The 13771-nt window shown below is 47.2% G+C and overlaps 1 protein-coding gene across 2 annotated transcripts in view; it reads right to left on the bottom strand.

Annotated features, from left to right (window-relative positions):
* Positions 1-13771, bottom strand: part of Cph (BCL11 transcription factor chronophage) — a 36037-nt gene that overhangs the window by 7012 nt on the left and 15254 nt on the right. For both annotated transcript variants that reach the window (XM_046631349.2, XM_046631348.2), the window contains exon 2: positions 4531-4962. In XM_046631349.2, the coding sequence (XP_046487305.1) occupies positions 4531-4962 (432 nt within the window). The remainder of the gene's footprint in view (positions 1-4530; positions 4963-13771) is intronic.

Genomic DNA, 13771 nt, shown 5'->3' with positions numbered 1-13771 from the left:
GTTCGATGAAACTGCAATACTTTGTTGCTTAAATTTTGCACCCGGGTTGATCCACGTTTGTAAAACTATCGCCTCTATGCCTGTCACGGAAGTCTGTTGCACCTTCGAAAATCACCTCGAGTAAAATTGTCGGAAATGATTTTTCGAACACAGCCGAACCACCGGGTAACCAATTTGGTTGTACGAATGGGCAGGTAGCGAAGGGAGAACAAGGCGATCGTGGCGTGTCGAATTGGAGAGGATCCTTTGTTTTAAGTGGTTTCCAAATTCGACACGTCGCTAGATCGAGGCGCTGCGGAAAGCACCTTTTGCTATCGAGTTCCCGGACGGCGCAAGGCGCGAATTTCGAAGCGTCGATAATTAGGTGCCAGTAGGAAAAACTCCCGAGTCATTCGAGGAACGAGTTTTTCGAGCGTGAAAAAAAACTTTTTAAAAATCAAGATCATTGTTTCAAGTCCAAGGATGGGCTGATCCGCAGAAGTCGGGGCGGTTATAACGGCGCGTGACGAATTTCCCTTTCTGTCCGGAAGTCGAAAATATTGCCAACTTCCCCTTGTGTAGTCGAAGAAAAGGCGGCGCCGCGCCGCAAGGGTAAAAGATAAGCAGAGCCTAGTCTATAGAAAGTATTATCGATTGGGGTGGGGGGGCTAAAGGGGGTGACTCTGTGTACTTTTCATATGCAAACGACGGACCGGCCATCCGTTAGGATTATTTTTTACCGCGGGACGAAATCTCGCTGAAAATTCAAAAGCCGCGAAAGATCGCACCGCGTTGTGCTTCGGGGATAGAATAGTTTCGATTTATCCATCGTCGACAATTACCTCCCGTACATTCCGCGTCCCTCTTGCAGGTTGGGGAGCTGCTGAGCGCAGATGCACTTCCGAGTCAGAGTCGAACGAACGGCCAAGGTTCAACTCATCCTTAAACAATGCTCTTCCAAACAATTTCGCTCTAAACGCTCTGCCAGGCAATTTGGACCCCGATTTTCTGCAGAAAATTGTTCGGTCACTTTCGAAACAAGCCTGACTTGCCCCGCAGCCCCGGGAGAATCGGAGATCCGGAGAACATTTATTCGGGAAAAAGAATCGGTCGAATTCGTAAAAAAAAAAATCCATGCTGCACCGACGTTTCACTGGAACCGGATCTTGCAATCCGATAGATCAGAATTCTTCCGAAGACCGATTCAACCGCTATTCAAAAAGGACGTCGAGAAAACTTTCGGGACACATCGACCAACCGCATATACATTATATATATATATCGCGGACGCGAAAGTTTACACGCGTTATCAAAGGCGGCTCTCTATAAAGCGGGAAATTTTAGTGTAAACGACACGTGCGCGGGGGGTTCGAAGCCCGTGAAATTCGGCACAGTAAAAGACATGTGTTGCACGAATGCCGGGCAGAATTTAAGTTTCGAATTCGCGTCACGTCGCCTAGATGCGACGGCCGCGTTTGTCGATGAGCAGCCCAAAAGCACGAAGACGAAGATCCAAGCGCTCGATATTGGGATTTTGATTTCTAGCGTCGTTCTTCCCTTTCAATTTTCCTGCATCGGGGCTGCAGTATAACGTCACAAAGGTGCAGAGCCACGCGTCATCCACGGGCTCTGATTATATTAAAATATCGATTAGCCGACGTATTCGGCGTATGCACTTTGTTGTCGGGCCGGACGACGATAGGGTTGTGCATCGGCGCTCGGAAGCCGCAGAAGGGGGACAAAATTCGACGACGCACGCGAACCTGGTCCAGGTAGAGATCCCCGAATGATTCGCGCGCTGCTCTGATCTACCTCGGTGGAATAATCTCCGAAACCATGACGCAGCTTCTCGAGCTCGACTAATCACCCCAACTTTTGAACCTTTATCCTGGACCCGTTTCCCACCCCCCGCGGCTTCGTCCGAACCGTACGATTGAAGAAAATCAGAAAGCAGAAAGCAGAAGGAGAGGACATGTTAACGCGAGCAAAAACCGAGAGGAAACTGTCGTGGAAAAAAAATCACTCTCAGATTATGGGCACATGGTGCGAGGAATATCCGACGAAACGTCCGCGTCTGGACGCGTTTCGCGGCGAGACGAGTCTGTTATTTTTATATCGGACAAAGGGACTGCACGGTCGGTTTGTACCTTGCGGTCAGCCAACTTTGTCCGTCCTGCCGTTTGTCGAGTAGAAGGTACTTAAGCCGTTTACGTCGTATTCGCGTCTCGCCGCAAGACATTCCTAATGTCATACTGTAGAACAAAGTTGAGAAATTCTCCTTGTCCGTATGTACGTATATCGTATACCTAAACTCGGACCCGGAGGTAGCGAGTTTCTCGCCAAGTTGTACACGCGTTAGGATACAAGATGAATAAGATAGCGGAAGAGAGATTGCTCCCGGATACCCGAGGCTGGAAGCGTATTTTCCAGGATCTCGACCGCGTGTGTCGGTCGCCAATTGACACGCAATTCGCAGATCGCCTTGGGCGGTCTTTGGTAAGGGGTCGGAAAAGCGTCATAAAAAACCGGGAAACTGAGAGGAACCGAGAATCCGGGGGGGATGAAATAAGAAAGGCCGCATACGCGGAACGGGGAATCACGGAAGAAAAAGTATACATATACACATATCTCACCCCATTCGAAAATTAATATTCGACAGACAATCCTGACGCGTGATATCAAATCTGCGTATATCGCGCCGCGTAACGGACTGGGTGTCAATTTCGACGGCTTACACGGCGACCTGCTCGCGTTGTTTCCGAGCTGTAACGGCTATAAAGGCGATAAGTTCTCTCTCTCTCTCTCTCTCTCTCTCTCTCAATATCGCGCGTCACGTCGTCAAGCAGCGAAAAAAAAAGTTCGTTTGACGTGTCTCGAGATGGAGAAATTGCGCAGGGCGATGACAGGTTTCGTTAGAGACTCGGGGTGCCACGATCCGCTTCACCCCTTCGGCGGTATCTGTACCTGGTGCATGATCACGCGAGTAAGGATGGAACGAAAGAAGGAAGGAAGGAAGGAAGGTAGGCAGCCGAGCGAGGAACACCTCGTCGTATTTAAAGCGAGTGGCTCGTGCAGTTGGGTCACGGCTACGTCGCCACGTGGCATCACAATGGGAGGACTCTAATTGGGCTCGAGGTTGCTCGGTTACAAAAACTTTCCGACAAAAACCCGCGCCAAGGGGTTAAAGCAAATGCCCTCGTGTGCCGTCCACGCGATCACGCGGCAGTCATATCCTCTCCACGCTCGCAGGGTGTGCGACAGGGGTCGTCCTCCGGGTGTCTGCGGCACGCCGCCTGCCTCTCGTCCTGCAGGACTCAAAGGAGAGACGCGACCGGAAGATCCTCTTACACGCCGAATGCGTAATTGAGGGATCATCTCGAGTTATTTATTGGGATGCGCTTTTTATCAACGTCAGTGGTTCGTGTCGTGGTCACGACCGAGAGATTTGTCCCTCGACCTGCACAGAGATTTTCTGTACCGAAACCCCGTTGCTCATTCCGATGGAAAAAATTGATGCTGTTTAATTCACGCCATTCCAAGTTGTCAAATTGTTAGATGACTACAGGTAACGAAATTCAACGACAAGCATTGTCTATTTATGTAATGTTGTTCGACGGTTGGGATAAAACGATAAGTACGAGACGATAAAAAAAAAAAAAAAATTAATCTGTAACTACTTCGTGAATATGTATTAATTAATACCTTCAGCTGGAAAAGTGACTTCATTCCAGAGTAGTCAAGTATTGATCCGAGTTATCTTTTCGTCATAATTTGAGTAACGTATTTTTTTGCAACGAGAATTATCATCCAGACGATATCCTGTTTTTTTAATGCACTCATATTTTTAAAGTAAAATAACTAGTAACTAACAATGAGCATCGGCAACTTCATCAAATAGTTTTCATTGGTATAAAGTGAATTTCGATACAGCAGACTAGAGGTAATCGGAATGACTTTACCAGTTGCACATCTATTCGGGTGACGATATTTTCGATTATAAGGATAATTTTCCTCAATTTGACGAAGGTGAAAAAAAAAAAAAAAAAGAAATCAGCAACAAACAAGTAAACAACAAAGAAAATCCCGCATGAGCTTCGATATTCACCGCACTGAGCACGGTGACAGTGGCGCGTTAACCCTTTCAGCACATGGCTCGTCGAGGTTGACAATGGGCAAAATTCACCCCCTACGCTCATACCTATCGTGGGGTGGTTTTAAATTCAAAAATCGAACGAGGCGCGTCTCTCTCCCTCTCTCTCCCTCATTGTTCGGGATCGGTAGACCGTGCCGATCGTCACATGTCGCGCTGCGAGTGTCCTTTTAAAAATCTTTTTTTCATCTTCTTCATTCGCTCTTTCCCCTTTCCAGGATCACGGGCGCGTCAATCGCAGGATCAATGGTCAACTTATGAAAGTAGAAGAAAAAAATAAACGAATGAAGAAACAAATAAACAAAAAGAACCAACAATTTGAAGAACCGATCTAAGCTCGCCGACGGCTCTCTCTCTCTCTCTCTCTCTCTCTCTCTCTCGCGACCCCATTTTCCGCTTACCGGAACTGGTCGTGTTGGTGTCGGCATCGACCGATTCCGTCTTAGGCTTTTTAGGTAACTCCTCCTTGTCCTCCTCGAGTCTTCTCTTCGGCGTGGAGCTTGCGCTTGCCCTGAGCTCGATGGGGCTGCCGCCGTCGGATCCGGAGCCCTGGGGCGTCGGCGGACTCTCGAGACGACTGCCGCGCTTGTTGATCGGCGCCGATATGCTGGGCACCGAGTTGAGCTTCTCCTGGTCGTTCTTCAGGGCGAGCGCGTCCTCGGGGTCCGAGTCCTCGGGGGCAGCGGCCGGCGGCGGGCTGTGACAGCCCTGAAGGGTGCTCCGACAGTGGTTCACCTTGTGCTCGATGAACCTGACGATGTCCCCGAGAGGATAGGAGGCCCGACATCCCCCGCATTGCACCGTGTCCGGGCTGGAGCCTTGAGACGTTTCCGCTGGAACAAGCATAAATGTCAGGTTTTCAAATTTCCACGTGTCGATGGTGAAATTCCCCGCAAGGGTGGAGCCTGCGAGTCGAGCTTGCGCCTTGGACGTTGGTCAAGCGGAGACTCCACCCCTGGGGAATTCGTTATTTCTTTTTTTTTCCAGGCGGAAGGGGCGAGAGCGGGGTTAAAACGGGGAAAAGAGGTCGGATCAGCCGGGCGCGAGGTGAAAAGGAAAAACAATTCGTGCCAGACACCCTGTCAGGGGGCAGTCGGAGGTGGCGGGTGTGAGCACTCGACTCCGCGAAGAGTGGTTGAGAGATGAGCGAGAGGAGACTCGGAGGCGGGGTGGACGGATCGATATATGAAACGCTGCCAATCTCTATGTTAATGCCAACGTATAACGGGAAATCGTACGGCTGCCAGAAATGCTCTTCAAGGACCCTAAAAGTGAGTTGCGACGTCTGCGGATGACCTCAGGACCTCCTTGTGGCCAAATCGTCCTTATAGAAATCGTAACGTCCCATCCCACTCCTTAGTTTCGCGATTTCGCCCCCGCGACATGCGCCTTCTTCGAGAATCTTTCGACCCGATCGACCGAACAAACAAGAGTGGGTATAACAAGCGTAGGCGCGGGAAATAGACGGGCGCTTGCCCCCCAAAGAAAAAACAAAAAAAAAAAATACATTGTCCGCGAAACGTACGTGTAAGAAAAATATTCAAACGCAACGATAGTGACAAGTAAAGACAGATTCCACTGCCGGCAAGGTCCAAGATTTTCATGTCGTAGCATAGAAAATTGGTCGAATCAACCGCGTCCCGCGTAAGGATATTTGAATTTGGGAGGGTTGTATTGAAAAAAAAGAGAAAAAAAAAGCAAATCTAACGCGGTGAATGAAAATAAAAATAATAGCAACGAAGAAAGGAAAAAAGTTCGGAAGAAGTTGAATAGACCAGCAGAGTCCGTTATGCGAGCACCTACGATTGAAAAGCGCTCGGTTAGAAACAAGAGACGTGCGACCGGTCGTTAGCGACAATGGGCTTTTGTTTTTTCGGGGGCAGATGTTGCCTGGACCAAAACTCGTGCCTCGAACCGCGCCGGCATTACACGCGCGTCCAAGGTACATACATACGTAACATACGTACGTACAACTAGGTATACATAGTACTCGAGATAGACGACGAATCTAGCCGATATAACTGCAGCAACATCGCATCGGTCGATGTGTGTCGGGTATTGTTATTTCGCGTCCCGCGGATGTATATGAGGAAAAGATAAGGTGCAGAGAGTATATGGAATATCGGTTCGCGACTACAAGTTGGATTGCTTACAAATTGGTCCATACATCCGTAATGCCCGGCCATGATATACAGGGTGGTTCTTTTATTGCGTGGTAATTTTTCTGTAACCGCGCGTTATATCCGAGTGTCGATTCTTATTTACCGAAATCAATTTTCCGAGATACCGCAAGTCGATTCGATTCGTATCGGAAGGCAGAGGCGACGAGGGGAAGATATCAATTCCAAAAATATTTCAATACTTTAACGAGAATCTCAATCCGAGTTCGATCGTCAAAGTTGTCGCAAGGTTGCGATATTTCCTGTACTCCGGTCGGCGGACCCGAAAGGAAATTGGCGAGAGTCAATACTAATGGGTAATCGAATTATTGGTTTGGGTCGGGACTCGCCCTGGGGATGATCGTAATTCGATTGTTTCGATGTGTCCTCTGGTCGTTTTGACAGGACGCCGTAGGTACTAACAAGGACACCGCCTTCGGCGATCCTCGACGCGTTATATACGTACGTTTTTACCTCAACGTCTATCAAAGTCACACTATAGGTATAAAGCCGTAACGGAACAGCGTCCCAGCGGTACAGCTGCTAAACGGATCAACGGCAACCAATCGGCTAATTTTCAATTATAATTCCCATCTCAGGAGATCAGCTGTCCTATGATGCACGAATGTCGAATGCCGACACCTCGTTTCGGGGCTCAAGGCTCAAGGCGAAATTTTCAACCAATTTAAACATTCACCTTTTATCCGCATCGCGTTCCGATTAAAATCACTGATCTCTACGCGTACAGAAACGGTCTTCATCCACTCATCACTCGCAATTACGAAGCAAGTATTCGTCAAACCAGGCACCGTCCAAGCTCACTCGATTCCTTCAATCCACCCATTTTGCATCGCCGATCGGCAAAGTTCACGGATACGATCGAAAGTACCGCAAATTATCTTCATTCGCAAATTAAAACGGTAGTGTAAGATCTTGTTTGGTCCATGTTTGGATGCTAACTGAAGATCCCCGCGCTGGCGAGAGCCGAACAGGATATCAAAGAATGAAAAGGACCCTCGGGGTAGTGGGGATAATTTTTATAGAAAATCCCCCACTTTTTAAAACCCCCTTACGACTGTCGGCTATACACATACATGTGTATATATATATATATATATATATATATATATATATATATATATATACGCGTACCTGAGGGGTAACAGTTTTTTAGACCGGTCCCCGTTCCGTCTCCCCCGAAACGTACGGTAGACAAAGGATTCAAAATGGTGACGCATTTTTTTCTCTCCAGCTTTCTTTTAGGGAAACGTTGTCCCAGAGGTGAGCTTGTACGTTACATCGATAAACAAGGCACCCAATTTTTATACTTTTTTTTTTCACCTGTCGTTGCCTTCCGTTGCTTCGACGCAAAATCCCGCGGTTTGTTAATCGGAATATGGGCATGTGTAAGAAATGTTCGTTGATAGTACCGGTAATACATCACTGCTAGGTTGGTTGCATAACGGCAGGCGCCATGAACTGAAAAAAAAGCTTTCTGCCTCCTTCGACTTTGAACTGACTCTCGATGGATTTTACTTTTCTCTCACGGATTTCGGGGCCCACAGGTGTCTTGGATAAGTCCGGCTAAAACGTCGACCCACGGACAAGCGGAGGGAATCAGTGACCAGAGGTGACGGACGCCGAAACGGCGGGTGTGTGGCAGAAAAATATCATCCCGTTTGCAGAGAGTTATGAAAAATATGAAACGGAGTTCTCACGGATCGGTTGAATGGACCGCGAGAGCGCCCCTCATGCGTATCGTGGGAGGATCTAGGTGGCCTTTGTCCCGGGCAGGACATTGTCCATTGAAATCGGGCAAACAGGTCCTAGAGTTGACCTGTCCCTCTTTTCAACCTCTTTCAGAGTGAGAAAAAAACCCTTTCGTGAAATTTTCATCAAAATAAATCATGTGGGATCGGACTGAATACAGTTATGCGTCCAGGTGTCTCGCACATGTCCGTTTGACCACATTTCGACAAAATTTTGAGACACCGCTGAGAAGGAAATCTTATATTTTGGCATCGATTAAATCGAAGATATGCCTCGTTAGGCTGTCGATGGTAACTTTCATTGTTTCAAATTTCAATACTTTTCAGAATGAGTGTGCGATCGTTGTGGGGATTTATTTTGTGATAAATTTTAGAATGGGGATGGATTGAAATAAAAAAAAATAAATACCTTTCGTAACGACGTTAATATTTCACCGCAATATCACCGCAGCAATCAAAATTGAAATTTATTAATTATTGCGGTTGTATATTATACCCATTTCGCTACTCTCATCGTCAGCGAGTTTTGCAAAAGTTTGTCCACACCGTGTTTTCTGTTTTGTGTTCTACCTTTTATCGCTGCCCGGTGTACCGTGAGTTTCGGAGCTCGGCATTCCCCTGAATAATGTAACTCGACGCATGTGCGCCATACGAGTTCCTAATTAGCAGATATGCGCCCTGCACGACCTTCGGTCAACGGGAGTGCGAAAATTCTCTTCGTTAAATCGCAAGCGTGAAGTTACAAATATTAAATAATTTAGAAAATTTTCATTAAAAAAAAATCTCGTGTCCTTCTCGCCACGAACTCAACGACAAGCCGCACTTGAGTAAATTAATCCAGCCGAATAGACGTGCATAAAAAAGTTCGGTGAACTTGAAACGTCGCTCGGAAAAAATTCGTTCGATCATTTCGGGTTTGTTCCATCAGCTGTTTAGCTACTCTCGGCAGCATAGGCATACCCACGACAAAAGCCAATTTTTCAATTCTTTAGGTCAAAGGTTATACCGCCTACTCTCATTCAGCGGTCGAATCGTGTCTCTCCGGCACACTCGGTCACACCTCGACACGTTTGAATTCCTCCGTGAAAACTGTTGTACGGAGAAGGGTGTTTACCGAACCTGACCATCAGCTATCCCAACACCTTAGGAATAATTTTCTTAAAGCAATTCATTGTCAACTAGAAATACGTGAGTTGGATCATAAACGAGAAATGGAGGAAGAACTCGCTAAGAAGAAGAACAAGAAGAAGAAGAAGGATAAGAATGACAAAATAATAAAAAAATTATCTGTATAGTGTCGAGAGATGCGCAGCGAAGGAGTAATTTTCAACTACGAATCAAATTCATAATGACGGAAAATTGGGTCCTGAAAAATTTCATCGGAATCCGGTGACCGAAAAAATGAATGATATTTGCGTCAACTTTGAAAAACTCCATCGCGACCCCCCGCGAATCACGACCCCATTGCCCAAGAAGTCGACAAAAGAATCACACTCGGAGACCACCCCACTGCCCCGAAGGTCGCCCCTCCTGGTCCCATCTTTCAGCGCCATCGGTCCAGTAGCCGGCAATTATTGTTCTGAAAGAAAAAAAAATAGAAAAAAAAAAAAAAAATACGACAATATCCCGTCGTGCCTTTGCACGAGGAGTGCGCCAATCGAGAGCTGAGGAAATAATTGTACATACCCACAGGGAATCGGCCACGCCGCTTTTACTATATATGCATGTCTCGGTTCGAGGTTTTTTTCCCCTTCAAATCAACGTCGCAATGGCCGGACATGATTTCTTAAATTTCTCTCGTGCGGTGTTTTTATTTTGCGGTGCTCACATTTTAAGTTAAAGCAAATTTCCTGTCCCGCTCGAACCGCGGCGCTTGATCGCGTTGAAAATTGTCGCTTCCCTTTCCGGCGCAAAGAATCAAACGGGCGCGGTCTTGGCTCAGTTGAGATCTTTTATCCGTCTTTGAGACGGGAACTGCACGTGTAGGTGTACATGTATACAGGTGTGTACTCAATTACCTAAGACTTTTCCGACGTCTAGTTTCGAGTAAAACCAACCCAACCGTGCATCGAGTTTAGGTAATTTGTAATAAAAGAAGAAGAGGAAAGAGCAAGTACAGCAGAAAATGATTCAGCCTCAAGAGTCAATTTTGACCGTTCGACCTCGCCGCGTGGGGTCGAGGAAAAGTAGATAACTTTTAAAATAACTGGACTACACAGAGCGTCGGACTACGTGCCTGGCAGTTAAAAGCCTTGGCAAGAAAATACTCCAAGACGTTTCTATCCATCCGTCTCTCTCCCATTCGCTCGGAGGTAGAGAGGTCCTCCTTTGAGACCGCGGAGTTTCGGAGAGATCTAATAAACTCTAAAAACCGAAAGAAGTTCACCCGGGTTTCCTCGTCTGTTTTCGTTGTCCTCGGTCAGGGGGCGTTTAAACGTTGCAGTGCCGTATGCAAGGGCACACAGAAATTGCTTCGTTACACGGTGTGCGGTATAAACGACGATCCGTACTAACGTACGTGTGTCGTATCTGTATGTACGTGCGTGCGTACGCGGAGGCTTCGGGTCAAAAATGGAAAAAGCCAAATGAAAATAAAAAGAGATTCTAAAAACACTCGCGTTCTCCCTATTCCCCTGAACTTGCTCTCCTAAACTTTATTTATAGAACCTCGCATACGTCCGGACACATACGTGTGTTGTACCCTCGATCTCTGCCTCTTTCGTGTAACGGGCGTCGAGGCACGTTGGTTGGTTGGTATACGGTATATGATATGCCTATGGAGCGATTCAAATTTTCGTTTTGCCCCTCCAACGGTTTTCTCTCCTCTCCTTCGCGCTACGATTTTTTTCTCTCGTTTCTTCGCAGGTGAAATTTTGTACAAGAAACTTTCGCGATATACGCCGAGCGAACGTTGCTTATCAACAACCTCGTAAGCGTGATATAATAAATCGAGAGAGTCGGTGCAAAGTCAGCATTCGCGTCAGCATCCCCTCCCCGTTCGAAGAATACGTACAGGTGTGATGTATATACCGTTCGAATCATTCACCGAGAGAAGTTTGTCTCTCTCTCTCTCTCTCTCTCTCTCGTTCTTTAAACGGCAACGAATCTTTACTCACGGACTTAAACTTGCAAGAGAGGGTTGTACGAGGTAGGCGGGAGTAGGATAATTTCTGTAAAGTTATTTCCCGAGCTTTTCATCTCGGATAAAATAGTTTTACGACCTCTTAAGCCGTAAGTTTTCTTAAACGCCTTCAAACACCCTTAAACGGTTTATAGTAGGCGTTCAGCGTCGTACGTCGGGCGTAGAGAAAACCCCAAAAGATAGGCGTTTAGAAAAAGAAGCCTAAGAATAAGAAGAAGAATAGAAAGAGACAGGGAGAGAGACGCGCCACTCGGACGCCGCGCCGGTTCGATGGGACAAGGTAAATTTATGTTGTTTGTAGTGTCGGTTTCCTGGCCATTGTCCCTCATTGTCCGACACCGCCCCGCAGCAGCCCCTCACCTCCTGCATAAGGTGTGAACACTTCTGAAGCAATAATCTTCGGGCATTGTGGGCTTTGTTGGTCGTTCGGTCAAAGGGGGATGTCCAGGGCTACCTGACCATTGACCAGTCAGTCGGTCCTCAGTCAGTCCGCTCCGCTGCACTTTGCCTTCGTGCTAATAGTCTTTACCCAAGGGGGTCAAGATTTAAACCCGTGAATCAGGTGTCTCCGATATAATGGGCACAAAATGATTCTGTATCGGTTCTTAAGCCTGCAACAATGTAGTATTTACATTTGTCACCGTAATTTAGAGTGGGAAAAGCGACCGAAAGACGACAAGATACATCATCGGTATTCACAGGCGTGGAATAATTTGTACATATCGGTCTATCCGGGTGATTGTTTCTTCATTCGTTGCGATTAACAATCGCTATATTTTACGATCAACGACTCGCGGTACCGGCTGCAGAACGTAATCGAATATACGCAGACGGTGTGTCAGCCCGTGACCGTTGCTACAATCGCCTTCGACTTGTTCCAAAATGATATTCGTTTCGGTACTTCCTTGATTGATCAATTCCAGATCGTTATTGCAGAGCACAGGAGGATAGGAGAGGAAAGAAACGGTATACGTAATAGAATGTTTGCGATAGGCGTTGCGCGAGCGCGGCGTGGTGGCTGCAGGTGTGTCCAAGCCGGTGAATAAAAATGGTAAATACAAAATGGCCGCCGTTATAACACATACCGACCGTATCGCCGATGCTAATCCTCGTTAGGTGTATCGCGTATGACGTAGCGCTGTTTTTGGCCCCGAACATAAACTTAAAGAAAGGAGTGTAAGCAGTCAATGGTTTACAAAGACGGTCGGTTAGGTCGGACCTGCGGCAATAAGCCGGGGCAGTTATAACCGAAGTTAATCTCTTTCCGTACACGGTGATGATTCGAAAGTCGATCGTTACACCTATAGAACGTATACCGCGGGCTTCCGTGCAGTTCGACCCCCCAGAAAAACGTACGAAATAAACCCACTTGACGTTAGCCTCGGCCGCAAATGGGAGCGAACCATCGTATATTTCAGACGGAATTGCCGGGACTAGATTGGATAGACGATATACAGCCTTGGCTAGTTTTGTCAGAAAATAGTGGGGCGAAAATTGTGCAGATAAAACGAGGCGCTGGCCAGTCTCGTCTGTTTTCGGAACGGCGAACCGTTTGCGATTCCGCGAGAAAAAATTAAGTAAAATTGTAAATGCGGATGTTCCCACCGCAGCTTCTCTATTCCTCGCCTGACACTGATAATAATTTGCGTCGACGCACCCCGACGTCGTTCGTCGACGACCCCTGGCGCCATCTCTAGGAGGGTGGTCGAACCACCCACGCACGATTTTCCATCTCCGACGAATCTTCGATCTCGGAACTTCATTTTCATTCAATTTTTATTACTCTCGATCAATCCCTTTACAATTTTCCGCAAGGCATGATTTTTCCGTCGACGATTCTTTGCGCCACCCACGTTGCGTCCCTGAGACGAGGAAAGAAACCACGAGCACCAGCCCGAGCATCCGTACTCTTTCGGGTCAGTTCTGTCTCGTGACATAATCCGACGCCACCTTACCTGGGCGCGTGCGGGGCGCGAGCCAAGAAAGGGTTGGTTGGTCGGGGCCACGCGGCGAACGAACTTGGCCCGGGAGGTTCATCTCCGAAGTCAAATCCGAAGAGGCATAGCCGAGGTGGAGTTTTTTGCGCCCGTGTCTTAACGACGAGAGAGAGAGGAAGAGAGAGAGAGAGGAGCGAGTAGGTACAAGGTGATCAAGCGTGCGCTTGCGTGTGTGTGTGTGTGTGTGTGTTACAGGGAGAGGGAGACGATCCTGCAACGGCGACGGGTTACATCAAAGACAATATTTAATAGATACGACACATATGTGTCACACGTGTCGAAGGAGGAGAGGAGGGAAAGAGTGGGTTGTCCGGGTGTTGAAAACACACTTTGTTTAATAAATAACAGTTTTTACGTATCTTACGTGTGCACTTGCGGATCCATTTGACGTGTAAAGACACCGTTGTTAAAACAATGCACCGACGGATACCGTTCAAAAGTTATACATATTATACGCTATCTGTTATACGCGGTAGCCAACGTACATACAAACATACGTACATACATTTATACACATGCATACGTGTAGCGCATCTTATGTAGCTTTACGATTATTATGTGTGTAAGAGACGGTA

This window comes from Neodiprion pinetum, chromosome 6 (genome assembly GCF_021155775.2).
Source record: "Neodiprion pinetum isolate iyNeoPine1 chromosome 6, iyNeoPine1.2, whole genome shotgun sequence".
Classification (NCBI taxonomy): domain Eukaryota; kingdom Metazoa; phylum Arthropoda; class Insecta; order Hymenoptera; family Diprionidae; genus Neodiprion; species Neodiprion pinetum.
The sequence above is the reverse complement of the archived record's forward strand: the minus strand, read 5'-3'. Positions and strand labels throughout refer to the sequence as shown.